Source organism: Thunnus maccoyii, chromosome 11 (assembly GCF_910596095.1).
Source record: "Thunnus maccoyii chromosome 11, fThuMac1.1, whole genome shotgun sequence".
Classification (NCBI taxonomy): domain Eukaryota; kingdom Metazoa; phylum Chordata; class Actinopteri; order Scombriformes; family Scombridae; genus Thunnus; species Thunnus maccoyii.
In genome coordinates, this window is record NC_056543.1 from 26,527,253 (window position 1) to 26,552,179 (window position 24,927).

The 24,927-nt window shown below is 41.0% G+C and overlaps 1 protein-coding gene across 5 annotated transcripts; it reads left to right on the plus strand.

Moving 5' to 3' along the window:
• Positions 1 to 174: 174 nt before the first annotated feature.
• Positions 175 to 24,118, plus strand: rif1 (replication timing regulatory factor 1). 5 transcript variants are annotated; one of them, XM_042426060.1, is made up of 36 exons: positions 175 to 378; positions 891 to 937; positions 2,101 to 2,237; positions 2,353 to 2,431; positions 2,535 to 2,631; positions 2,728 to 2,858; positions 2,959 to 3,053; positions 3,763 to 3,952; positions 4,067 to 4,159; positions 4,703 to 4,841; positions 4,933 to 5,084; positions 6,952 to 7,042; positions 7,149 to 7,334; positions 8,273 to 8,383; positions 8,679 to 8,741; positions 9,804 to 9,907; positions 10,392 to 10,478; positions 10,582 to 10,655; positions 11,451 to 11,631; positions 12,523 to 12,630; positions 12,764 to 12,913; positions 13,443 to 13,542; positions 13,645 to 13,934; positions 14,108 to 14,310; positions 14,470 to 14,563; positions 14,670 to 14,801; positions 15,936 to 16,081; positions 16,222 to 16,311; positions 16,401 to 16,455; positions 17,671 to 20,715; positions 20,816 to 20,944; positions 21,064 to 21,150; positions 21,618 to 21,733; positions 21,887 to 22,037; positions 22,139 to 22,265; positions 23,126 to 24,118. In XM_042426060.1, exons 3-36 carry the CDS (start codon positions 2,122 to 2,124, stop codon positions 23,395 to 23,397), a joined length of 7,284 nt encoding a protein of 2,427 aa, XP_042281994.1. In that variant the 5' UTR covers positions 175 to 378; positions 891 to 937; positions 2,101 to 2,121; the 3' UTR covers positions 23,398 to 24,118. The 5 variants fall into 5 exon arrangements, with proteins under 5 accessions (XP_042281994.1, XP_042281993.1, XP_042281995.1 ...); XM_042426059.1 differs by having other exon boundaries at positions 175 to 339; XM_042426061.1 differs by having other exon boundaries at positions 175 to 339; positions 15,939 to 16,081.
• The last annotated feature ends 809 nt before the right edge of the window (positions 24,119 to 24,927 follow it).

Below are 24,927 nucleotides of genomic sequence, written 5' to 3' on the forward strand. Positions count from 1 at the left end.
CACATCAGTCCTTTGTAGATCACTAAAATATCATTAAAATCTGTTTAATAGATAGATAGACTTTATTATCCCCTTATTGTTAAACCAAAAGAAGAAAAAGAAGAAGAAGCCGGTCGTTTACCTTATAAGGTGAAATGGGTGGTCCTGAGTGTGACGTATGCGGGTCAAAGGTAATTTTGTACGTCAGCGTGGTGGTTTGGCGCCAGCAATTTCGCGGGGCAACAGCACAAGGCGCAGCAGAAGAAGCGAGATAAAATATAAAATATACCACGCTGGAGTGCAGACTAACACGCTTCACACACTGAGGCAGACAGCTGGAGCTCTTTGTTGGCGTTGATGGTGAGCGGTGGAGGCTGCGTGTGTGTCAAACGTGCAAGTGTAAATATCTGTTTGTTAGCTTTGTTTTTTTGCTTGTCGTAGAATATAAATAAGCACCTTTCCGCAGACAGGTGAGGCAAAGTCCCCGTGGTGTGAGCTCAGCAAGTGTTGTCCACCTGTGTGCATCAAACTTTGCCAGCTACAGACTCGACATGCAGCCTGCTAGCGCTGCTAACCTGTTAGAGCTAGTTAACATTAGCAGGCTAATGTTGTTCCCCTGTATGCTTCAGCATGTGTACAGAGGGTTTTATGTTTCCCTAAATAATGCTAGAGGACAGCTGTTGCAGTGTGACGAAGCTGTTAATTACAGCAGGACACTGACTGACTTGTTTTGGTTCCTCTGAGTGTCCGAGAGGAAGTTGCTACATGGCCTTGGGTAGCATTCAGCAGCACACACACACACTCATTAACTTAGACAAGTTTCACTCAAGAGACTCTGTTTTCATTGGCAGCTAATGTCCACACACATCTGCAGAGTTTAACCTTTGTCTTCATCTGCTCCATGTTCACAGCTCTGGATATAGTGGAGGGTGAACACAGCTCGACTTAAATCAGAGAGGTATGTCCACTAATTTATTTTCTACCCCATTGCTTTTTAAAGTGGGATCTGGGGACCCCCAGGCCTCCTCAGGGGGGTTCCCAGCAAAAGGGGAATAATTTATTTCCACTATAATTCCATCCATAATTATCACAACACATTATCACTATTTTGGTCATGGGTCTCATACACTTTATGTAATAAAACATCTAAAAGCAAAAATCTTAGATGGGGGAACTTGGGACAAAATCTTATCAAATGGGGGTCTATGGTCTAATTTGTTTCAGGTTAGGGGTTATTGATGTGAAAAAGTTTTGAGAACCACTGTTCTACCCTGCCGTATTTCTGTTCAGTATGATGGTTCTTTGAAGTTTATGTCTTGCGCCTTACTAAAAGACACACAGGATGTAAAAAATTGTAAAGCAAGAGAAGATAAAATTGAATGATAGTTACAGCGCAGTGGACCCAGACTGGTTTAATTTTAAAAAGAGGTGGAGCAGACCTCAAGTTTTCTGGGAGTTTGTTCCAGATGTGTGGAGCATGAAAACTGAAAACTGCTTCTTTTGACCCTGAGGTCAGCGAGCATACCTGTCCCAGATCTGGAGGTCTGGACGGCTCATGTAATTATCTTTAATGTGGATGTTAAAATTTAGGTTTGAGTCCAAGATTTCTGGCTTGGTTTGAACTATTAGTAATTGAAGTGGAACATCCGTCTTTGTTGTTTGTTCTGCTTTTGCGACAACAATTATTTCCGTTTTTAACTGGAGCCATGGTATAGTACAGTATAGTTTATGCAGCAAATTCTCACATTTGAGAAGTTGAGACCAGAGAGATTTTTGCTTGATAAATGACTCAAACAACAAATAGATTCAAAACAGTTAGCCAATTAATTCTCTGTCAACCAATTATTTGGTTAATTGTGTATTGTTTGACAATAACGAGGTCCAGGTTGCTCTTACTCTTTTAGCAGACACTTTTGTCCAAAACAATTTACATTTTTACAATCAAATCAAGGGCGATTTGCGATTTTGTTGTCTTGCTCAAGGACACTGCTACATGTGGACAGCTGTAGCCAGGGATCAACCCACCAGCTCCTATCTACACTCCCCCAGTCCTTTGTTTCCCAACATAGCTAATCGCTGTTTTCCTGACTCCCTCCTGCTTTCTCTGCTTCTCTTTTTAAGGCCTTGCGGAGGTGAGTAATAATGATGGCGACGGCAGGGCCTCCCAGCAACTCCAGCTTCCTCCCTCTGCTGGAGTCTCTGGAGGACAGTGCTGCTGGACAGTCCGAGCAGACAGACGCCTACCTCACCATCGCCAAGTAGGTCACTAGTGCTTGGTCCTTCACCATCCTCTTGATATATTGCGAGAGTCGTTATTGTTGGTATTGTGTTACAACGAAAAGTGAGTGAGGGCAAATGATTTCTTATTTGCAGCCGGCTCAGCGGAGAGGAGGGCCGTCAGTTTCTCCCTGCAGTTGAAAAGCACTTTTCTCGTTTGGGTAAAGCCATCTTGGTGAGTCTCTTGTATGTCATTAATGCATATAGAACTATTAAGAGTCCTGTTTTTATATTGAAGTATTATACCTAATCTGGTTTTTGTCTCATGTCGTTTCCAGGCTCACATAACCAGTCCCAACGCCGAGCTGAGCCAAGCTGCCTTGCAAGCTTTAGGGTTTTGTGTGTATCATTCTCACGTCGTCTCTGGAGTGCCTGGTACACAACTTTCCTTCAGAGTTAAAAGTGTTGGGATTACATGATATGGTTATGAAATCGCTGCTGAGACTGTTCTGTCTTCTGTTTGTTTTCCAGAAACCTTTGCAGCAGAAATACTATCAGCACTTTGCTCCTTGGTAGTGAAATCGACAGATAAAAATACATGTACCAGAGCATTATGGGTCATCTCAAAACAGAGTTTTCCTCCAGATGTGGTCGCCAAAAAAGTAAGTATTGGTATCAGTATAGGTTTAGATCTGGAGTAATATAATGTAGTTTCAGAGGTGTCAGGCTGTTGTTGTATTGATCCATGTTTCCTCTGCTTAGGTGCCGTGTATACTGGACACGCTGGAGAGTGTGTGGAGCAGAGAGGACATCCAGTCTGTTGTAATGGAGCACGAGGCCTTGAATGTTGTCATCAGGTAAAAGAACATTTGGTCATGCTAGTTCGTTATTTGATGGGAATATTGGTAATTGCAAACAGGACAGGAAACAGACGGATCTGTTGTACAATGGTTAAAACTTTGCTGGGGTTTGTTAGATAGAAGGAATGAATGTGCTTATGTGTCTCCGTTGTTTTTGGTGGTTGGAAAAATGCGCAAAATAGTACAAATCTGACACACAGCGTTCATTTTCCGTATTAAAGGATCGTTCTGCAACTTTCTTTGACCAGGTACAAAACAGGATTTTTTTCAATTTGAAAAATCATCATAAGATTTAATTAGACCCTTTTACTCCTGTATTTACAGCCATGACTGACATAAACAAGCTTTTAGTTGTTGTCAAGTATTTGTCTGTGCACAACAAAATCTGTAAATGAGTTTTAGAGTGATGGAAGATTCCAGACCTGAGCTTTGAATTTTAATCGTCAAGCTTTAGGGTTTAAATTTGAAACACTGATTAGGCCTCTAAAAAAGTTTCATCTGTCATAATTAGCAGTATTTAACTTCTGTAGCGTCTTTTTTTAGCTGATTGCAGAGGAACTAGGGCTTCCTTATTGCGTTGTATAGATTGCATCATATCTACTGCACATGAGTACATTGTGACGTCAATGCTGAATAAACATGTCATTTACCACTGTATATTGATATGACTTCAAGAGTTGGTTCGTATTTTTCCTGGTCTTTACAGGATGCTGGAGCATGTGCCGAACCAGATGGGCAGTGGAGCGGTGCGGTGGGCGAAGCTGGTCATCCCGCTGGTGGTGCACTCCGCCTCCAAGGTTCGTCTACGAGCCGCAGCAGCCATGGAGATGGGCATGCCTCTGCTACTGGAAAAACAGACGGAGGTGGCTGCTGTCATTGAACCAATAATGTCCCCGGTGAGTAACCCTGTGTGTTTCTTAGTAACAAGGCTTCAGTAGCTCAGTTTTTGATTTTGTTTTGTACTGTAAAAAAAAACCTCTGCTGACATGCCTCTATGTTTGTCTTCACAGAAACTGATCCCAGAGCTGCAAAAGCTTTTCATGTCCAAGAATGAAACAAACGTCCTGAAGCTCTGGCCCTTATTTGTGAAACTTCTAGGGAAGGTAAAGCATATCTGCCCTCATGTTCTGTCTCTACAGTACAAATCCATGAATGTGTGACTGAACGTGGCCCCTCTTCTCCACAAATCAATATTGTCCATAAAGGAAGAGGAATTTTGTTTAGAGGCAGATTAGACATACTACAAACTTAAAGCGCATCAGAAACATTCTTGGCTTAGATTTAGTTCTGCTACTAATTTTAATGTAGACACACTTTAGACCAAGAAAAATAACTGGACTGGACTGTCTAGACTCATTGTTCAACGTTATGGGGCAATGAAAACTTGGTCTGCAATGTGCTTTCTGCAAGGTTTCCCAAGGTTTAGGACAAATACTCCATTCAAAATGCAAAGCAGTTCACTTAACAGAGGTCTAAGATCTGTCCTTTTAGAAGAAGTGAAATTCTGAAAGGTCTGAAGGTGCAAGTGGCATTAGTTTGAGCTGGTCACATTGGACAGACTGAAAGCTGGAGTTTTATTAAGCCTTTATGAAGCAAATTATTGTATGAATTATAATTATATTAAACTTGTTGTGTTTTGTACACAGCTGCTCCACAAAGGAGGTCCTTTCATCAACTCCCTGCTGCATCTGGAGGAGCTGGGTTTCCGTAGCTCCTCTCCCACCATCAAGAAAATTGCCTTCCTTGCCTGGAAGAGCCTGATAGACAACTTTGCCCTCAATCCCGGTGAGCAGCTGATCCAAGTTGAACTCTTAGATTTAGTTCCTCACAGTCATCACGGTAGAGTTTTAATTTTTTTTACGTGTCACTCCTGAAGATATCCTGTGCAGCGCCAAACGTATGAAGCTCCTGATGCAGCCCCTCATATCCATCAACGTGAGGACGGAGCCCCTGCTGCTCACCAAGGTGGAGGTCTGGTGGTACCTGGTTGTCCAGCTCGGGCCCAACCTGTCAACCAACTTTGATCAGGTTCGACACGCTCCTCCTTCCCTCACTTGCCTGTCCCAACTAGCTTGCAGAAAAAACAACAGCTAGATTGCTGTATATCAGCGGTCGCATCTCTTCATTGTCTCTTTATTATCTTATGGGCTGAAGGCGATGGTGCTTTTACTGTCATGACTTCATGGCTTGATCATTTTCAAAACGTTTTGTCCCCTTAATGCTTGGAAGAGCGTTTTTTAACTTAAATGGTTTTGTGAAGTGCTGCATGTTTGGATGTGAACTCTAAATACACTGATGTAGCCATGCATGTTCAACGCTGACTCAAATCAGTTTTAAAAAGGTCTAAGTTATCTATGCAAGGATGTACAGTAGTAACCATTAGAATGTCTTTTTTTTCTCACATGTTGCCATGTACAGACAAATTCTTCAGTAAAGTTTTTTTTATTGTTATGCAAATCAAGACATTTGTTTATATTTAGTTGTACTTATTCAATGTAGTCAGAGAGCAGCTTAAAGAAAGTAAGGCAGTGGCATCTGAATAGTGACCATAAATGTAAGACAAGCATTTAAATCTATGTGATGTCTTTTTATAGCTCAGTGGTTATTTGTATAAATCCTGTTTGCACACAAGTGGGCAAGTGTGCAGAGAGGACTGTTTGTTACTTTTGGAATTCTGTGTAATTTTACTGTTGAGCAGTCTGGAAACTTTTGTCAGTGGTGACAAAGAAGGAATAACCTGTGACAGTAGTCTGTAGGGGTAGAGGAGAAATTGATTCTTAGATGCATTGCAATGTGGATGTTGATGATTCTGCATTGATTTGCAAATGTCAGATTGATTTTCTAAATGTTAGTTATAACGTGACGTTGACGGAATGAAAAAGGCGGAACTCAGCTGTGAGGACAGTGTAGCACCTGGACAGTCTACATCACGCACACGCTAGAGTTATCTTCACAAAAGGCAGCGGTTGTAAGCATGTTTTGATTTAATGATTAAATAATTACCTTTTGCGAGGCAAACGTGAATTATATTATGAACTTTCTCCACCGTCACTCAGAGACTAATGTTAATTGAGCGGTGCAACAATCAGCAGTAACAAACGTCACCGGCTGACCAACACACACTGCAGCATTCAACAACTTAAACCAACTTTCACCTCAAAAACCCTGCAGCCACTCAGTGTCTTAGACAGTGATGTCTTTCCCCGGAGCTAACAGTGCAGCAGAGAGGCTGCTCTGCACTGCAGGAGACATGACGTTAATAACAATAAAGTGGAGCACTCCTCCTCCTCCCCCTCATTTTGTTATCATACAGGCAGGAGACTGTAAGATGCTTTCAAAATTGATTAATTAATGCAGTTGACTTTTTAAAATAAAAAGGCTGCGGACCATTTATTTTATCTGCCAGTTATGTTTCATGTTGTATTTCAGTGGAATAAGGACAGCAGGGATGGTTTGACACACAGTATCCTGGAGCAAGAGACTGAAAATTGTGCCTCCTTTTCTGTTCATTTAATCCAGAATCAAGTCTGAATGTAATCAGACACCAAAGAATCAGAATTAAATCAAATCATGACATTCTCAAAGATTCCCGCCTCTGGTAGTCTCATATGACTGGCTCAAACAGGTTGAAGACATACAGCCAGTATGAAGAGGTTATTGGATCTTATTTAGTAAGATCCAATAACCTCTGCCCCAAAACAAACTATTTCCAATTGTTAAATTACTATAAGTTTCATAAGCTTTTTTTTAATATATCTGTATTGTATTAAACCTAATCATGATATGAGAAGCCTGTTTATGACATGAGGTGTAGAGTTTAGACATGATGCACTAACTTGATGTACTGCAGGGTAAAACATTGTGGTGTAAGTGAACAGTATTTGTGTGTCTGCAGGTTTCTGTACCTCTGCTCCAGTGCACCATTGGATCACCTTCCTCTTCTGTTACTCAAAACGGTGCTACAACACCTGGCACACCCAAGACTGGTACGTTTCTGTACATCCACTTTGACATATCAGTCCCCTGTATGATGTAATAGACCAGGTAACACAGACTGGCAGTGGTGATGATGTATTTTGTATTATTCTCCAGCTGTTGCAGGCACCCCAGGCTTCAACAGCCCGGCCAACACGACTCGAATGAGCCTGAACTCCAGCATCCAGCTCCCCTCCACCTTCCCCTCCATCCAGCTGCTGGGTCTGGAGATGTTGCTCCATTATTTTCTGGGACCAGATGTCGTTACCATGGCAGCAAAGCACAAACTCATCCTGAGTCTTGGTGAGAGTCAGAGCCACACGTTACCCTGTCGTCCATAACGCTGCAATTCATACCGTACATTTACGTCGACCTGCTCTGTCACTTCTGTTTGTATTTGTTCTTCTGTACTTCATCCTTCAACTGAAGCTGCAAAGACAATCACACTGGGTTGTATTTAGGTTTGGCATCTTAATGGACTCACACAGACTAAGTTGACAAAATGCACCACCCCAGTGTGACGGGCTAAACATCCAGCAGGTTATAAATGCTGTGCAGATGTGGCTTATGGTCAGTGTGGTCGTGCATTTTCAAAGTTTCCCTCAAAACGGACAACTGAGACAGCAAGGATGGAAATAACCTGGCCACAAAAACAGTGTTTCCTCTGTCTGTCTAACACTACTCATGAATAGCCAGTTAGTGGCTGCATTTATGTTTAGCACTTTTATCCAAACATTCCCAAATAGTGAGGAAATGTTCTCAATAGCCTGTTTCAGTCCTCTGAATTGCTGTCCACTTTTTTTTTTTTTTTCCAGTAATTCAAATACGTCTCGTGTTGTGCTAATTGACGGCTGCTTCCCTAGAATGAAAAACAGTCGAGCCAATGAGAGCTTTGTAAGCTGAAGAACGGTGTCATTATCTTTTTGTCAGAGGCTGAAAAAAGTGACAGAAAAAATGGTGACAAGCATGGATGAGGCAGCTTTATAGTTGTATAGATTGATAGCTGACTTAAATAGCAGCTCTTAAATCGTTGCTTTTATTCAACCACTACCACGGCCTCTGTGTCTAGAACACAATGTCAAACTGAATGATGAAGTAAAAACAAAATTGTAATTCAGTCTCATGATCAGGTCAGGCTCTTATTCATCAGCAGTTCAGCCTTTGTGTTGCATAGCGTATCTTAAGTGGATAAATAAATAGTACAATTTAACATGTTTCCCATGATTCTCTTTTCTTTCCAGAGCCCTTGAACCACCCATTCCTCAATGCTGCCTCCTCCTTCACCAAACATGCTGCTGTGCTCATCTCAAACATCAGAGATGGCATCACCAGCATCGGCAAAGACGCCCCAGGTAAACCTCACAGCTTCACTTCATCGTGTAGTTTATAAAAGGTTAAATTGAATCCTCTCTCCATCTTCTCCCGTCAGCATCCCACTGATTGTCAGTGATTGTTACCAAAGTAGAATTAAGCCAGTTTTTTTTAAACTTGATAAACTGTAGGAGGCCATCTGTCTGTGAAGGCTCAGGGCCCATAAATATGGAAACTGTTCTGTTTATTGACAGAAATTTACTGATTTTTCTGCCTCAACCTGCTCTCATGCACACAAGGTGTAGTCATGGTTTCCTCTCTTCTACCTTCCTTCAGATTCCCTTCTGGCTCTCTTATGGACCAATCTCGTTCGTTTTGTCAACTTAACTATTGAGTCTGGTAAGTACTGAGGTGTTCAGTCATTCTGTGTGGTGTATGCCATTTGGAGAAAATTAATCTCAAACTAGGCTCATGTGTTCCGTCTTTGCAACAATTTACAAACAGTTGTCTGTACTCTGCTGTCCAATCCAGCTGCTAAACTGCACTGTTATGATAAGAAAAGCTGTGGATGTCTTTGTACGCATCTAATCAGAGTAGTTGTAGAATCAGGCTCTTCATTAATGTCTGCAGTATGTTTTTAAAAATATCTGTTTATTTGAAAACTTTCAGAAGGCAGCTTTAGCAGAGAAAGCTGCTCCCTTTTTACTAATTAGATTTGTCTGCATTTTATACTTTTGTTGAGCAGTAAACACAACATAGCTTCCTGTTTGAGTGTTTTTAGTGATTTATAAACATGCTGTGAGAATGAAATGTAGTCTTTGACAAGTAGCCAGCTCCTTTTTTAAAAAAAAAAAAAAAAAAAAAGTTGATGAGATTTGCAGAATATTTGTTCATTTATTAGCGTGCCTTGTGGCTTTTCTTGCGCCAATAATGAATGTTTTGTTGCAGAACTGATGAGATGAATCATGATAACTTGCCAGTAATTTCCAGATATGAAATGAATACTTAAGTGGTCTGCTTTATGCCAACGTCTTTTTAAACTGCTCTTTCAAATGTGATTGTGGCTGCTGCTCAGCAGGGTGGGCTCTTAAAGTTGTGGGTCCCACCCAGTAGCTCCACATAGAGCACTCTGATTGGGTCTGGACTCTGTCAGTCGGGAGGAGGACTAGCGAGACCTCGTCCTCGTCTCCTGCCGGCCCACTCTCACTGTCATCAGTTTAAGTCAGAGCGTTCAGAAACTTTCGGTCTGGATCGCTGTGAAGAGAAAAAAACACTGAGGGGTGTGTCCCCAATGATGACTCTCTTCTTCTTTATCAGACACATTTCCAGCTCTCAAAGTCTTAAACAAATTTTCTCTCTACCAACTCTCTTAAGTTTTAGCCTCTGTAAGAATGTGTTTGCTTTTGGCATTCTGCTGATGGGGTTTTGAAAGTCATTTGTGTTGACATCCCTGGCTGTCAGTAGGCAGTAAGAAGGATCGTCAGGGCTGTGAAGTACTGACGCTGATGCTTCAGGCTCTGCAGAGCATCGTCACCTCAGAAGCTCTGCCTGCAGACAAAGTCCTGGTAAGACAGTTTAAACATCTGCACAGTTCAATTCTGCTAATTTTGTTCATTCATTTGTTGCTCCACATATGACTTTTATATACATTTTTTGTTTATTATTGTCATTTTGTGTGTGAAAAACAAAAACTTTGTACAAACAAAAAATAGATGGTTGGGATCTTCAAAAATATTGTGTATGTGTAATGATAAAACTTTAGTGCAAGTATTTTATGGTATTAGTAAGAGGTAGTGTTAAACTTTGCAGGTCTGTAATTTATTCTTGTAGTTGGAATCATTTCACAACATGTCTCTCAGAAGTACTTTTCTTTCTTTATGCTCAATTTTAAATACCAGCATTTAAAAAATGATTGGGTTACATTTCCCATCACAGTGACTCCTCTCAGCCTCTCTCAGCTGACTGTGATTGAAGTGTATTGTGTATTTTAACAGTTAGAAGGTTTTGTAGATGAAACTGCTTAAACACAGATGTCTGTTTGTACTTCAGGTTCTGTTTGAAGCCACAGTGAAAGGCATTCCCCACAGAGTCCTCGGCTCTGCCTCCTACCAAGTGGGCAAGATGGATGTACTAAACGTGAGTGCCTCTGGATCTACAGTTCACATCACATATTTTGTTAAACAGCTTTCGCGCAAATGCTCTCAAAGATGATGAAAACCTTTGTTTTCCTTTTTCCCAGGGAACACCGGCTCTGTTCCTCATTCTTCTCCTCTACAAAAGCAGCATGCTCTCAGCATATATAGAGGATGAGAGGTGGGACTGATTATTTATTCATTAATTGTCAGTTGTTCACATCTGTAGTTTTGTTCTCTTAGTCCAGACCAAAGCAAAAAAAAAAAATCCAGTTCAGTTGCCTTTTAGTTTTAGTCTGTAAAGGTTGTTCACTGACTTATTACAAGTCAGTGACTATGTTTGAGTGGGTGTGATGCACCAAGAACACTCAGCAGTGTAGTAGCCTAAACATCATGGGACAGCCTCGGTACTGGATGTGCTGAACCCTGAAAGTGAAACTCTCTGCATGTAAACGGGAATATTAGTGGAATATTCATTATCATTAGCCATGTAAACAGCTTAGTAGGAATATTGTCTCTTTCAGAATAAGGGCAAAATCTGAATATTTTGTGCATGTAATGAAGAGTTGTGAACATGATGCTTTGGTTACCATGTCAGAGAAAAGTCCTTTTCAACAGCCCACTAATGTGGCATTCACAGTTTGATAAATACTTGATCAATTTTTCACTAAATTGCAAGACTAGAGCCTTATTGTTGCTTGCAGCAGATTTTTGTCATAATTATGATAGATTTTAGCCCAGTAGGTACCACTTTTCAATCACAATTATTTTTGACAATAACTGATGTTAAATATAACCCTTGTACTATTACACTAAATGAACTGAGTAGAGTAATAATTTTTTTTCCTCCTCACATCTCAGCCCTAAAAAATAATAACCAACCTAATACATCTTTAAGCTATATCAATGCTTGATTTATGAATTTATAACATGCTTTATATCTTATATTATTCAATAAATGCGTTTGTGTCTGCAGGTTTTTTCAGTGCCTTCAAACACTGGTAGGCTGTGGCTTGTCGGGTCCCACTTCCCCTCTGGCGTTTGGGGAGGCGGTGCTGGGTGCCATCAGCCACAGCGCTGCGTCTCTGCAGAACAAGGAGCAGCTGTGGAGGATGTGGAGCGTGATGGTCAGCCCGCTCACCGACACCATCACACAGGTACGTAGAGAAGCAATGGCAGTGAAACTCATAGGAGTGGGGTAGCCAAACAGAACCGATGATCAGTGTTGTTGTCATGTAATTTCTAGATGACAGAGTTAGTTTCACTGTGTCAATAAGAAGTAGAGGACAAAATCTGGTTTAGGGATGCTTATTTAATATCTCAAATTTTAATCTGGATTTTAGTCCGTGCCACCTTGATCTGCAAGTTTATTATCTTGGCCAATTGAACCATTTTTTTAACACACCGGTGTGGGCAACAGAAATCCCGAAAAATTGATAAAATAGCAAAAAAAAAAAAAAAAAGCAGTGAGCGGAGATGCTCTAGAATCATTTTTCTGTCTGTAGTAATAGTTTGCAGTTTATTCACATCTATAAAATTCCGCTGTTGGTTTAAAAACTGCATTTGCTGCATCATGTTACAGGAAAAAAACAAAACAATGAACAAATCCTGTTCAAACCTTCCTGCCGCACCAGATGGACAGTGACACTCTTATCTCCACAGATATTTTACAAAACACAAAAGTAAACCATTAAAAGCCGTGATGCAGGTAATCTGTTAATGCAGAGTCATGATGTTATAAAACAGCTGTATTATCCAAGAATATCTAAACAGTGAATCAGGATTCAGTATCAGCAGACGCTGGAGTGTAACTGACTCACACAGAAACAAAACTTGGTGATGGTGGTGATCGTTTTGGCATTTACATTTGACTGGTAACCTGTGTTTTTACCTGATTTGAAGTAGAAACATTACAATAATTACAATTACATAAGTGATTTTTTTATGGTAAAAATATTACTGTAGCACATGAAGCTGTTATGATGGCAGGAAAACACTAAATGAATTTGATCTCACACAGAAATATTCTAAATCTTTGCTTTTTACAGTCTAATGAAGTCAACCAAGGTGACGCCCTGGAGCACAATTTCAGTGCGATGCACTCTGCCCTGTTGTTCCCAGTCACACATCTACTACGTGGTACACCTCTACAGCAGGTCTGTATATCTTAAGCTTAAATTACTTGATCATCATACGTTCAGTTTACACCATAAAGTGGCCCAACCGGTCCAACATCCTGTTTTCAGTTTGTCCGCTGGGAATGGTCTGACTCTGATTTCTTTTTTTCAGGCATCCCAGAAGTCAATGCTGTCCACGTGGTCCAAGCTGTACAAGGTGTTTGCCCGCTGCTCAGCGCTGGTGGTCACAGCTGAGGAAAACATCTGCTGCGAGGAGTTCTGTGCAAAGATGGCCGCCGCAATGGACAAAGATGCCCTAATGGTGAGTAGAATTAGCATCATGTTAAAACCACAATAAGTAAGCACCCAAGCAAATATGTAATACAATGTTGGCCATTTCACAAAAAGTACTCTATTTAAAAGCTGCCAACCTGGAAAAATTCAGCAATTATGTGGGAGAGGATGCGAAAGAATAAAAATATACCTGCAAGGATTAATAAGCCCAGCTGCTCAGCTGTTTGTCATAACGGGAAAACATGATTTGTAATTTTTTGTATGTTTTTGCATTTCGCTTTTAAACCTAAAATGATTCACCCACAAGTTTAAGTCACTCTTGTGCCAACACCAGGAATATTGTTCCCACAATTTAGTTCACGTCTGGAAGTCAGGATGTATTTTATGTCTAAATGAATGAATGAAAAATGACAAAATAAAAACCCTGATATTTTAGCATGACTGCAGAAATGTGTATATTATAAATATTTGTAAAGATCAGTTACACTTAATACACTCAATAGTATTGAAGTTTTGGTTTTATTTGTTTTGAAAAGAACCCTTATTTGATCCCCCAGGTTCCGTCGACATTAAACGCTGTTGCCAGTATCCTCCAAGTCATGGTGGAGTGTGTGGACTTCTCTCCGTACACACCTCTATTTCAGCAAAAACTGAAGTGTAAGGAAACTTGAGCTAACCTTAGCTTAGTATAATACACACTTTATTGATTTAAATCAAGTCCCCTGTGTGAATTTTTGTTTTCTTTTTTCTTTCCTCCAGCTCCTCACACTCCAGTAATCTGGACAAGAAAGAGAAATAAAGCTCTGGGGAACTTGTCCACCTTCCAGTCCCTGCTGGTACAATGTCTAGATGTGTATTTGAAGGACCCTGAGGCTTCCGCTGAGGGCACAGGAGTGGCCCTGGTCTCCATCCTGTCTGCCCTCTTCACAAACCTGGTCCTTGCCAACGCTGTCCAGGAGGTGCTGACTTCTCTGATTCAGCCTCTCACTGTCTTCTACGAACAGGCAGCCAGTGAGTCACCAAAATTCACCTCGCAGATTCTGGCAAAGGTGGGTTCTTTATCAAATGGGTACAGTCTTTACAAACCCTGGAACTTTAATAAGACAATGATGGCAATAATAATGGCAATTAGGCCTTGAATGAAACTGATGACTGTTTCTTGTCCAATTATTTTTTATTTTTTAAATAACTGTTTGCTTTATTTCCCCTCTGCCTCCTGCAGTTGGAGAAGCTTCTCGGTGAGGTTCTCGGCTGCCTGCAGAGCAGCTCTACTTTGGCCTACAATGATGAACTCCTGGCTCTGCTGTCTCCTCTGCTTTGCGTGGTATTTCCACACAAGAACAAGCAGCTCCGCACGTCAGTCGCCCACTTCTGGAACTCCACCTTCGCCAACTCAGTCAGCCTCACTTATCCAGAGGAGCTCAGGTGAAAATCTTCAGGTCATATTTAATGCTGCATTCACATTTTGACCCAGATGAAAAGGCCACATGTATAAGTATTCATACATGTTTACATTTCTTTTTGACAGATCTGCATAGTTGAGCTTACAACAATTTATCAATTTTGTAATTTCTCTTTACACAGACCAATACTGAGTCAAGTAAAGCACAAGACTCCAATCATTCTTCCTGGCTTTGAAGTTATCAGTGTTCCTGATGAGCTCAGTGGGCCGTATTCAGTGAGTTGCCCTTAACACCTCTAACGTTTTTTGGTTTTGTGATTTCAACGTAATTCACTGTTCTGTCGTTTTTCTTATCTGTGGCTGATCTTGTTTGTGTCTTCAGAACGAGAGTTCCCAGTTGGAGACCAAGCTCAGCGGGATGTCAGTTCCTTCTGTGGGGAAGAGGGACTCGCTGCTGGGAAAGGCTGCTGAGCTGAAGGACAGGAGGTCCACAAAGACCTTAAAGCCGGTTTCTGTAAGACTAAACCTAAGTCTAATCTAAATTTTTTAATGTCTTGACAGCATCAGACAAATTGAGGCATTTGAACACTACAAGAATGGTAATGAAAATATCAAATGTTTGAACATGGCTGGCACAATCCTACACACAAGTGATAACATGAATGTTTTGTCTGCGCTCCATTTTCAAGAAAAATAACAGATGTAGTGTTTAATAGGGAACTAAGAGAAAGCATTTAAAAATTAAAAAAAACGTTATCTAAAGATATTCCAAGTCAATCTTAAGGATTGGTATCTGCTAAAATAAAGCAGATCAAATGTTGATCCTTTCTTTGCTGTACTTCACTGTTCAGTCTGGCAGTGTTGCAGTGCTGCTCTCCTTTACAGCAGCCTACAGTGCAACATGTCACTTATATGCAAATGGTCTGAGTGACTCTGAATTCTGACTTTCTGGTTGGCAAAATACACAGGTTCGCTAAACTCCAACTCTTAACCCTCTTTCTTATTGTCAAAGAGAGAATCAATTTTGAGTAGATTCTGAATCGAATGAGATGCCCAAAGATTTCCACCCTTAGTGTCTGTAATCAGCCAACTGGTCATTTGTGAGGGAAGAACCTTCATCTGTAACACTGCTGTTCAATTGTGAGTGATCTTGGTGTTTCTCTATTTCCAACAACGCCCAAAGGATGATATGTCTTCTCTCCAGAAGATTGTGTCACGTCAATTTCAAGAGTCACTTTCTCCCACTTGAACTTTCATTCATATCATACGAATAATTTAATATCAGCTCAATAGTTCTGAACCAGGACCTTCATATTTTGATTAAATAGCTTGTGAAAAATGTGTGCCAAAGTCAGGAGGCTACACCTATTGTTGTTTCAGTGTGTCAGGTACATATTTAATCAGCATTGCTTGGTAACAGCAGATACCCAATATTAAAGGATTGGATAAGGGCCAAATTAACTTTACCATCACATTCATTTGGTGTTTTTGTCCAAAGCAGCATACAATAAAGGCATTTAACCTCCATTGGAAAAGAGCTAGATGTCATAAAAATCCGCAAGTGTATCCCTCCCAAACAAACGACTGAGTGTTTTTGTTCCACCATTACACAACTTTTTTTTTTTGTTTTTCATTTTCTTTTCCTCAGCAGACAAAGCTGGACTTTGGCTCTCCCAAGCCTCCCCGCAGAGAAGTTTTGGAGGAAGAGGCCTCTATTGACTTTGTCTTCATTCCTCCTGAGACAAAGGAGAGAGTTTTGACAGAGCACCAGAAGGAGATGAAGAGGACTAAAAGGTCAGATTTGTCCCTTTGGCTGTTTGTCTATCAGCAGTGTGTTTTTACATTTGAAGTGTCAGCAGTGTGTTTTTATATTTGAAGTGTCTGAGTGGTTGGTCTTTTGTATAGCTCTTTTTTTTTTTCTTTTTTTTTTTTAGGGTTGACATCCCTGCTATGTACAACAACCTTGATGCTTCTCTGGATACCACGGTATTCAGCCAGTATACACAGAGCCAAGAAGATTCAATGTAAGTTCAAAGCATCTGCTACCAAAATCAAAATAAATCCCCACTCTCCCATAAAGCAGTATTCATAGACGAAACCATTTTTCCCACAGGGGCAAACTGCCAACTGAACAAGATGACATGGTTGCCAAGGAGGCTCCAGGCAAGGTAATGAAACACACTAACACACTAACATAAGGGAAAAAATTAGCACTGGCAGGAAAGACTCCACTGGGGGCCTGTTTTGTCCTGTTTTTTCTAATACTGCCAGAACAATATGAATAAAAAAAGCTCCTTGCACATTTCTCGCAGCACTTTACAGCAAACATGCCCCATATGGCATTGTCTCCAGGTCAAAAAGCGTTACTACAGAAATCTGAAGCATTAATTGAGGCAGTGATAGATAGTGATGTCTCATAACAATATATCACAATATGACACTATCAAAATCCAGTAAAAGAAAGAAGAAAGATGGCAAAATACTTTTTAAAAGAGCAGAAATCAAATCAACAATCTATTGATTTTCCATTGCTTATTGGAGTACTGGTTGAGGTTGCATTAGAGTAAGCATGATGGCCCAAACATTTTTCTCCCCATCCACACCCTCCAGCTTTTCCTGGGGCATTTTGAGCTGTTCCCAGGCCAGATATGTAATTTCTCCAATATGTTCTGGATCTGCTCCAGGCTCTCTTCCAGTTGAAAATCCCACAAGGCGTCCAGAAGGTATCGTCATCAGATGGGGGGAGAAAATTACGCAATTTCCTGTAATCAGTTTCAGTAGCTCCCATTTATTCTTACAATACATGGAAAAACAATAAATTATCAAGCATAACATGCTTTTATGATGCTCCCGTAGAGGCATTTAAATGAATCCCAAAGCAAAACGAAAAATTAAATCTTTATGGTCTCTCAAGCATTTTTATTGAGCTTCATGGTTTATCATCACTGACATGATGGTACCTATTTAATGAAAAGATATCAAGGTCGAGATGGAGTGAAACAGTTCAGACTGCAAATGTCTACAGCAAACGAAACATCTATGCCTTATTATTACTTAACAGACTGTGGTGCTAGTGTATTGATATCTCAAGAGACCATATCATAATATATTGCTTTATTATTTTTCTCACCCTGAAATATTATTTTAATTGTATTTTAACACCAGTCACCATTGATAAAGTAATCTACTTTTTTTTTAATGATTGACAAGGTTTGGGGTGCTGAAACATTTACATTAGTACACGCCCATGAGGATTTCAGTGGCATTTGAGACTAGTAACTGGTCAGAGAAAATAGAAATCATGTTTTCATCATCACTATAACTGAAAAGGGCAAACAGAGATGCTCTAACTAATTCAGTCACTTGCATTTGGTTTCTTTTAGGTTTCTCAGGAAGCTGTGGCAAATGAGGAAGAAGCAGAAGTTCAAACAAGAGAGACTCAAGACTATGTGAGCCCCATGGCAGTGGAGAATGAGACAGAAAACCACAAGCAGGAGGAGATGATACCCCAATCAGCAGATGTTTCCATGGAGGACACCAAGAGTGATGTAGGAACAGAAGACATGGACACAAATGCTAAAGAAGGCACCAGTCCCAACATCTCTGGCTCTTCAGATTTGATCTCAGGAACTCCTCAGAAACCCTGCAGCCGCCGCCAGTCCTTTATTACTTTGGAGAAGTACGCTGAGGGAAAGCCTGCCAGTCCCAACACTGCATCCACATTCACAGGTCCCCTCATAAAGACCTCCAATAGCCAAGAACACAGTGACAGCACCAAGACATCCTCCCCTCAGGCTTCCCAGACAGCCACTGGCCCAAAGTCTCAGGACTGCCACTCTTCACAGACAGGACAAATGAACTCGCAGTGTCCTGTGAACAATATCCAAGAGTCCCCTCGAAGGCCCAGAGTAGATTCTGGGAAGAAAAGTGAGCCTGTAAGGCTGATTGAGAGACTGCCAAGTGATCCAACAGAGGATGAAGATGTTATCCCAGACACCCAGACTGAAGCAGAGGTCAAGGAGAGTACAGAAAAGGCTTCCACATTAGAGGAAATGAAACCCTCAAGCCAGGAAGGTGAATCTTTACAGAGTCTGGATGATTCTCAATCCTCTGAGACTCAGACTTCTCCAGGTGAACCCAGACGGTCAGGACGCTACAGAGTCAGACCTCTGCTGCCTGGAGAGGATCCAGAGGAACGAGAAGAGAAATACATTCATCTCAAAAGGAGACGTTCTGGAGAGGAAAATAAAGGGTCAAGCACACTACAAGGCAGACCAAACACGAGAAGTAAGCAGGCTGCCGAGGAGGAGAACAGCAGAATACGAACAAGGGCTCAGAGGGACATGAGCAAGTCAAGTCAAACTAACTCTCAAGGTAGATCACACAGGAAGATAAGACTGTACAGCAATTCAGAGGAGTTCCTTGCTAAACCTGAACACAAAAGGAGAAGCGCCAGAGATCAAGAGTCCAGCCAAACTGACATACAGTCAGACACACAATCTGATTATGAAAGCCAGTCACAGGGAAGGCACAGTCGTCCGCGCAAATCATTGGAGAAAAAGGATTTACCTGAGACAGAGTCTAGCCAAACTGCCACCCCTGAGCTTGAGCTTGTTGAACAGTCCAAAAAGGATGAAGATGAGTCAAAGAAAGATTCTCAAATGATCACCTCTCCTCAAACTGATGGCCAATCCCAAGAATTAAAGCTTGTGGAACAGACCAAAAAGGAAAAGGTAGATTCTCAGGTAATTGCCTCTTCTCCAACTAATGGAGAGTCTGAAGATAGAACAAGCACTACAAGCCAGTTGGTGAATGAATCAGAGGATGTGGTCAAAGACCAACACAAGACGATAGAAGGTACAGATGACAACCTTAGTCAAGAGGACTCTCAAGTGATCACACCTTTGTCTTCTGATAGCCAGTCTCAGCGTAGATCAAGAAGAAGTAAGGCATCATCTGAGGCAGCAGAGTCGGAAGACACAAGCAATTCATCCCGAAGGCAAAGTAGATCTAATTCTCAGACAATGGTGTCAGCTGTCAGTCAGGCAGAGGCTAGTATTGGAGGTAGGACCAGAAGGAGCAAGTTACAAGAAGAACATTCTAAGTCAAGTCCTAGCTCAACTCCCGAGAGCTCTCAGTCATTAGATAATTCAGGATCAAGCGAGTCCTCTCAAGGCCGGGGTAGATATTCAAGACGAAGATCTTCTCAAGCATTGGCAGCCAGTATGGAGTTTTCAGAGTCTGAATCCTTGGAGGGCAGAGAGAATTCCTCCATGCCCAAAAAGAGAGGGAGGAAACCTCGAGCACGGTCTCTTGCAAGTCCTCTCACTATTGAACTCAAAGACAGAATTGGTGGTGATATTGCTAAGGGTGATTCAGATATTTGTCAAAAGGTAGACCCACAAAGCATAGAAACGACTAATATAACAGATCTGGAGGATTCACAAAAGAGCCATGATTTGCAGGGTTCTGAATCACTCCAGGTTACAGGTAACATTGAGGAGCAAAGTAATGAAGGAGGACATATGGAGGTGGAGGCTTATGCTACTGTAGCCTTGGAGCCTGTTGTCCTGGAGAAAACTGAGACTGACAATGCAAAGGAGAACAGTGTGTCACCTTGCAAGAAGGATGAAACGAATGCTGATCATACATCACAAGAAAGTGACATGGGGGACTCTCAATCGGCTGAAATACTTGAATCAGTTGGGATCAGTACTAAACAGATTCAGGAAGACTTACCCTGTGGCCCTTCTGATTTGTCTGCTGTGGACACACCTGCACCCTCTGATGAGACAACAGAGGAACTGCAGGTCTCAGAGTCTTCACAGGAGACGGTGGCTGAAGTGGCAGAGCCTGGTGATGTGGTTACAGAAAACGAGAAGGATTTGGATCCAGACCACCAAGAACATCCAGTTGTCCCAGTGGAGGACACTCACAGTACCTCTTCTGGACAAAACCAGGAGGAGTGTCTAAATGTCATTGATGAGCCTTCAAAAGAGGAGGAAGAGTCTGTTTTCATCAAAGAAGACAAATCAATAAACAAGCTCACAGAGGCCAGTGCTGGTGAAGAGGTCACACCTCTGCAGGACAACATTGACGACATCAAAACCCAGGTTATGGAGTGTCAGGATGAAGAGAAAACCCAGACTCCCAACACTGAGAATGATCCAGTCGCAAATTTAGATGCTGCTCTGAGTGATGTTTGTGACGCTTCAGTCACTTCAGAATCGACGACCAAAGATGATGTTCAGGAATCTCCAGCGAAGCAGAAGGACCTGGAGGCTGTGATGGGGGCAGATGTTGGCCAAAGCCCCTGCAGTGGCAGGACCAGAGGAACCTGGTCTCCCTCAGCTTCCCCTTCAACTAGTATTCTTAAAAAGGGCCAGAAAAGACCACTAGAAGAGGAGACTCCCTCACCTCTTATCAAGGTAAGTGAAGTGTAACATACTTTGTCAAAATGCTTTTCAAATACACAGGTTTCACTGTACAAACCTGAACTAAGTAAATTTATTTTCTCCAACTTTGCAGTCCCGGCGTGTGTCTTTTGCTAATCCGATCCAACAGCAGGAAACTGCAGATGACATTGATCGTCGCAGCCCGGCCATCAGAACCAGCTCCCCCAGAAGATCCAAAATTAGCAGCATCCCACAGCCCAAGGTATGAATGAGGTCATCATGGTTCTTAATTGCTATATTTCAGATCCACATGAACCTAACTTTTTTTAGCAAATGATCCATTGTTGAACTGATACCACGACCTTCTGCTCCTTATTCTAGTATGTCACAACTCCAACAAAGGGCCTGCTGATCCTGAGTCCCAGAAATCTGCACAGTCCAGGTTACAAGAGCTCCAAGAAATGCCTGGTACGTACATGAATAAGAAATGAACATTCGGTATTGTCATCACGTTATAGTTCTTGTCTAGTTCTGACTCTTTAGCCACTGGATATTTGACTTTATTTATAAGCTAATTACTAACGTGCTGGATAGGTCAGTTAATAAATGATGCAGCTTCTCAAGACCAAGAAAAGTCTTGTCTGTTGTTTCCCCAACTACTGGAAAAGTGGAGGGGGTTAGCCCCGAATTTAGCAACAATGGGTTAGCCTAACCTGACCAGGCTCATTTAAGGTGGACCAGCTATTGTCATTTTACTGTCAATCTCAGCTGTGCCTACCATGAATGGAGAAATGCCACAATTTTATATAAACAGAATTATTTAATTCATTTTTTAATTTAAAAGTACTGATTAATGCAACCTTACAGTTCGCTTCACAGTTAGAGGCTCTCAGTGTTAATGGTAGATCCAACTCTATTACTACCCCACCCCCCAGATTTCTGAAATGAGCCAGGAGCCTCGACCTGTCTCCAAAGACTGTATCTACCCTGCCCTTGTTGGCTGCTCTGCACCTGTAGAAGCTGTGCTGTCTCAGATATCCTCCAACATGTGGTGAGTACAGTGCAGCATCTGCCAAAGAAAGAAAACGCATCATAAACTACAACTGATCTTCTGTATTCAAATATTACTTGTTTTTGCATCAATGTCAAGCCAAAATGAAAACAAATCTTTTTATTTAGTAAATTCTGTTATTTCCCCTCATAGGTCTCGTGGTTTTGGGCAGCTAGTGCGAGCCAGAAACATCAAAACAGTCGGTGACCTCAGTGCTCTTACTCCTAGTGAAATCAAGACTCTGCCAATTCGCTCCCCAAAGATCTCCAATGTCAAGAAGGCACTTAAAATCTATGAACAACAGGTATTCCAGAGATAACTTTAAAAAAGATTATTTTTTTTTCCCCCCAAAAAATAAATAAAAGCAAATTTTTATTTGTATTGACGCGAATGATTCTCTTCTAGCGTAAAGGTCGAGGTGGTGACGAGTTGAAGAGTTTTGATGAAATGGAGATGATGACCTCAGAACTGGAGGAGACGAGTGCTCCTCATAACCAGGATGAGGAGGATAAGACCTCAGGCGAGACACTAGGTGTGTGTGTGTGTGTGTGTGTGTGTGAAATAACTTTTGTATGTTAAGATGGTCACTCTCTCCATTTGCCAGTTGAACTTTTTTTTCCAAAGGTGACAAAAAATCCATTAAAATCAGTGTCACTGAGGTTATATGCTGTTCAAATTAGAAATTAATCCTGAAATACAGTTGTTATCCTGGGTATTGTCTAAATCTACATCTCACTCTATGATTAAAGCAGTAATTCGACATTTTGGGATGTATGCTTAGTTGCTTTTTGTTAGAAATTACATGAGATTGCTACCACTCTACATCTACTCTCTAAGCTATAGCCTGTTAGCTTAGCACAAAGACTGTAAACAGGGGTAAATGGCTAGCATGGCTCTGTCTGAAGGTAAAAAAATAAAAACCTACCAGCACCTCTGAAGCTCACTAATTAACACATAATATCTTGTTTGTTTAATCGGTACAAAAACTGATGTTTAAAAGCTACATTTGTGCTTTATGTGCTGGACTATTTATGTGGCTGGGAGCAGTAACTTCCTTGAGTCTCCGCTGGTTGCCCAGCAACTGCTTTCAGTCATGAACCTCCAGTAAAAAGTCAAATGACTATTTTTCTCACTTTGGTTTTTTTGTATGGATTAAAAAATGAGATATTACATGTTAGTGAGAAAGTAGGCAGATTTTATCTTTGGACAGAGCCACACTGTTTCCTGCTTTTATGCTAAGCTAACCGGCTGCTGACAATAACCTCATATTTACTTTACAGCCATGAAAGTGGTATCAGTCTCATCTATCCACCAGAAAGAGCATACTCATGTTTTCCACAATGTCAAACTATTCCTTTAAGTATGTAAACAATGGCATTTTTCTCTCTGTAGCCACAGAGCTGGTGGACGAGCCCGTTCCTGTAGAGGGGAGGCCGGAGGAGGACCGCTCCGGGAATCTGACACTTGACTCACTGGCTGCAGAGCAGCGACCTGAAGGACTGCTGTCAGAAGTTGAAGTCCTGACCTGCAGGATGTCGCCACTAGAACTCAGTCGCTGCTCACCACAGCAGCTCGTTCAGATGCACGATCAGTTAGGAGGCATGATGAGGCGCGTGGTGGTGGAGCTGCAGACACGAGCCTGCCAGACAAATAGCAAACCCTGAAGAGACTACTGCTTCTGCTGGAAGAGACAGCAGCACGGGCATAAAAAGGCACAGAAAAAGACCAGACTTTTGGATTTATTGAGACAGAATCTGCAACAATGTATCATTGCTCAAGTAAAATCAACAGATTTTACAAAGGAGGATTTTATGCTTTTAACTGGGTATGGCTTCCCCCTTTTTCTCTGCTTCAAGTATGTTAAAATAAATGCTAACAGCTGTATTTTTATTTCTAGCTTCAGCTGTAATGTAGCATATTTTTAGAAACACTCAAAGGGAAGCACAGTTACACTTTTTAAGCTGTCAGAAGAAGAAATCAAGTTTGGTTTTATTTTATTTTTTTTAGTAGTGATGGTTGGACAGGGATGGTATTTTCCTACTGTCCTGTATAGACTTTGTAATAAAGGACTGATGTAAGACGAACGTATGTAGAAGAAAAATTACATTTTTTTTTTTTCCTCCACATGCAGTTGACAACTTTGAATTTTCTACATACCCTTTCTCTCATGTCACTTCATTCCTCCATGTGCCTGTTTTTAGGCTGTTTACAGTTTCTGTGCTTTTGTATATTTTGTAGGGTTTCTTAGCTTGTTAAACATTTCTGTCATCTCACCTTAATGTCTTCTTACATTTTTAATGTCATGAAACAGACTAATCGATGGTCTGCACTTCATTGTTTGTGGTTTTAAATACTTCAATAAAAGACAGAACTGATATTTTTAAAGCGCAATTACATTTTTAAACTTTTTGTTTGGCTTCCATTTAATATGAACATTGCTCCACTCAATGTGTTTTATCTTCCTGTTCCTTCATTTGGATCTTTGCATATACATCATTCTGCACAGTGAAATTCTGAGATTGATGCTAGAAGGCTGTTTCACATTTTATCTGCCGAATGGGGAAAGTTTCTGCATGATTTGTGACATCACAGCTAGTTTGGAGCCAATCGAGGGCCAGTGAACAACTCAAACAAGTGTGATGTGGAAACTTGAAGCCTCCAGTGCACAAACAGAGAATGGATGTTACAGTGAAGTAGGAGACATCTTGTGTCCAGCAGTTAAACTTTTGAAATGAGACATTTGTATGAATATACAAATGTATTCTAGATTTTCAATGAGGGAGGAGTAGATGTCATTTTAAGGATTTTTAATGAGGTAACATTTTTTGTAGAAAAAAATATGTCAGACACAAATTATTGTTGAGAGCAGAGGTTTCCTAAATCATGTATGGAGGGAATCTTTAACATCATGTAGGAGCAAAGAATTCTGCACAGAAGATTCACACCCATACAACCAGATTTGAGGAAGGACACTCCAGAAAAAAAAAAGATTTTATTTGAATCATTGGGTGCGCTTTTTTTTAAAATGAAACACTTTAATGTGCATTGATATACCAATATGTGATACTTAAACCACTTTTTAAAATGTGTTTTAAACAAATCACCTTACATGACAGGTGTGCTGTACAATTCAGATGTTTTTATCCTGATTTTTTTTCCTTTTCATACTTTTGAAAGGCTGTTATAAACTCAGC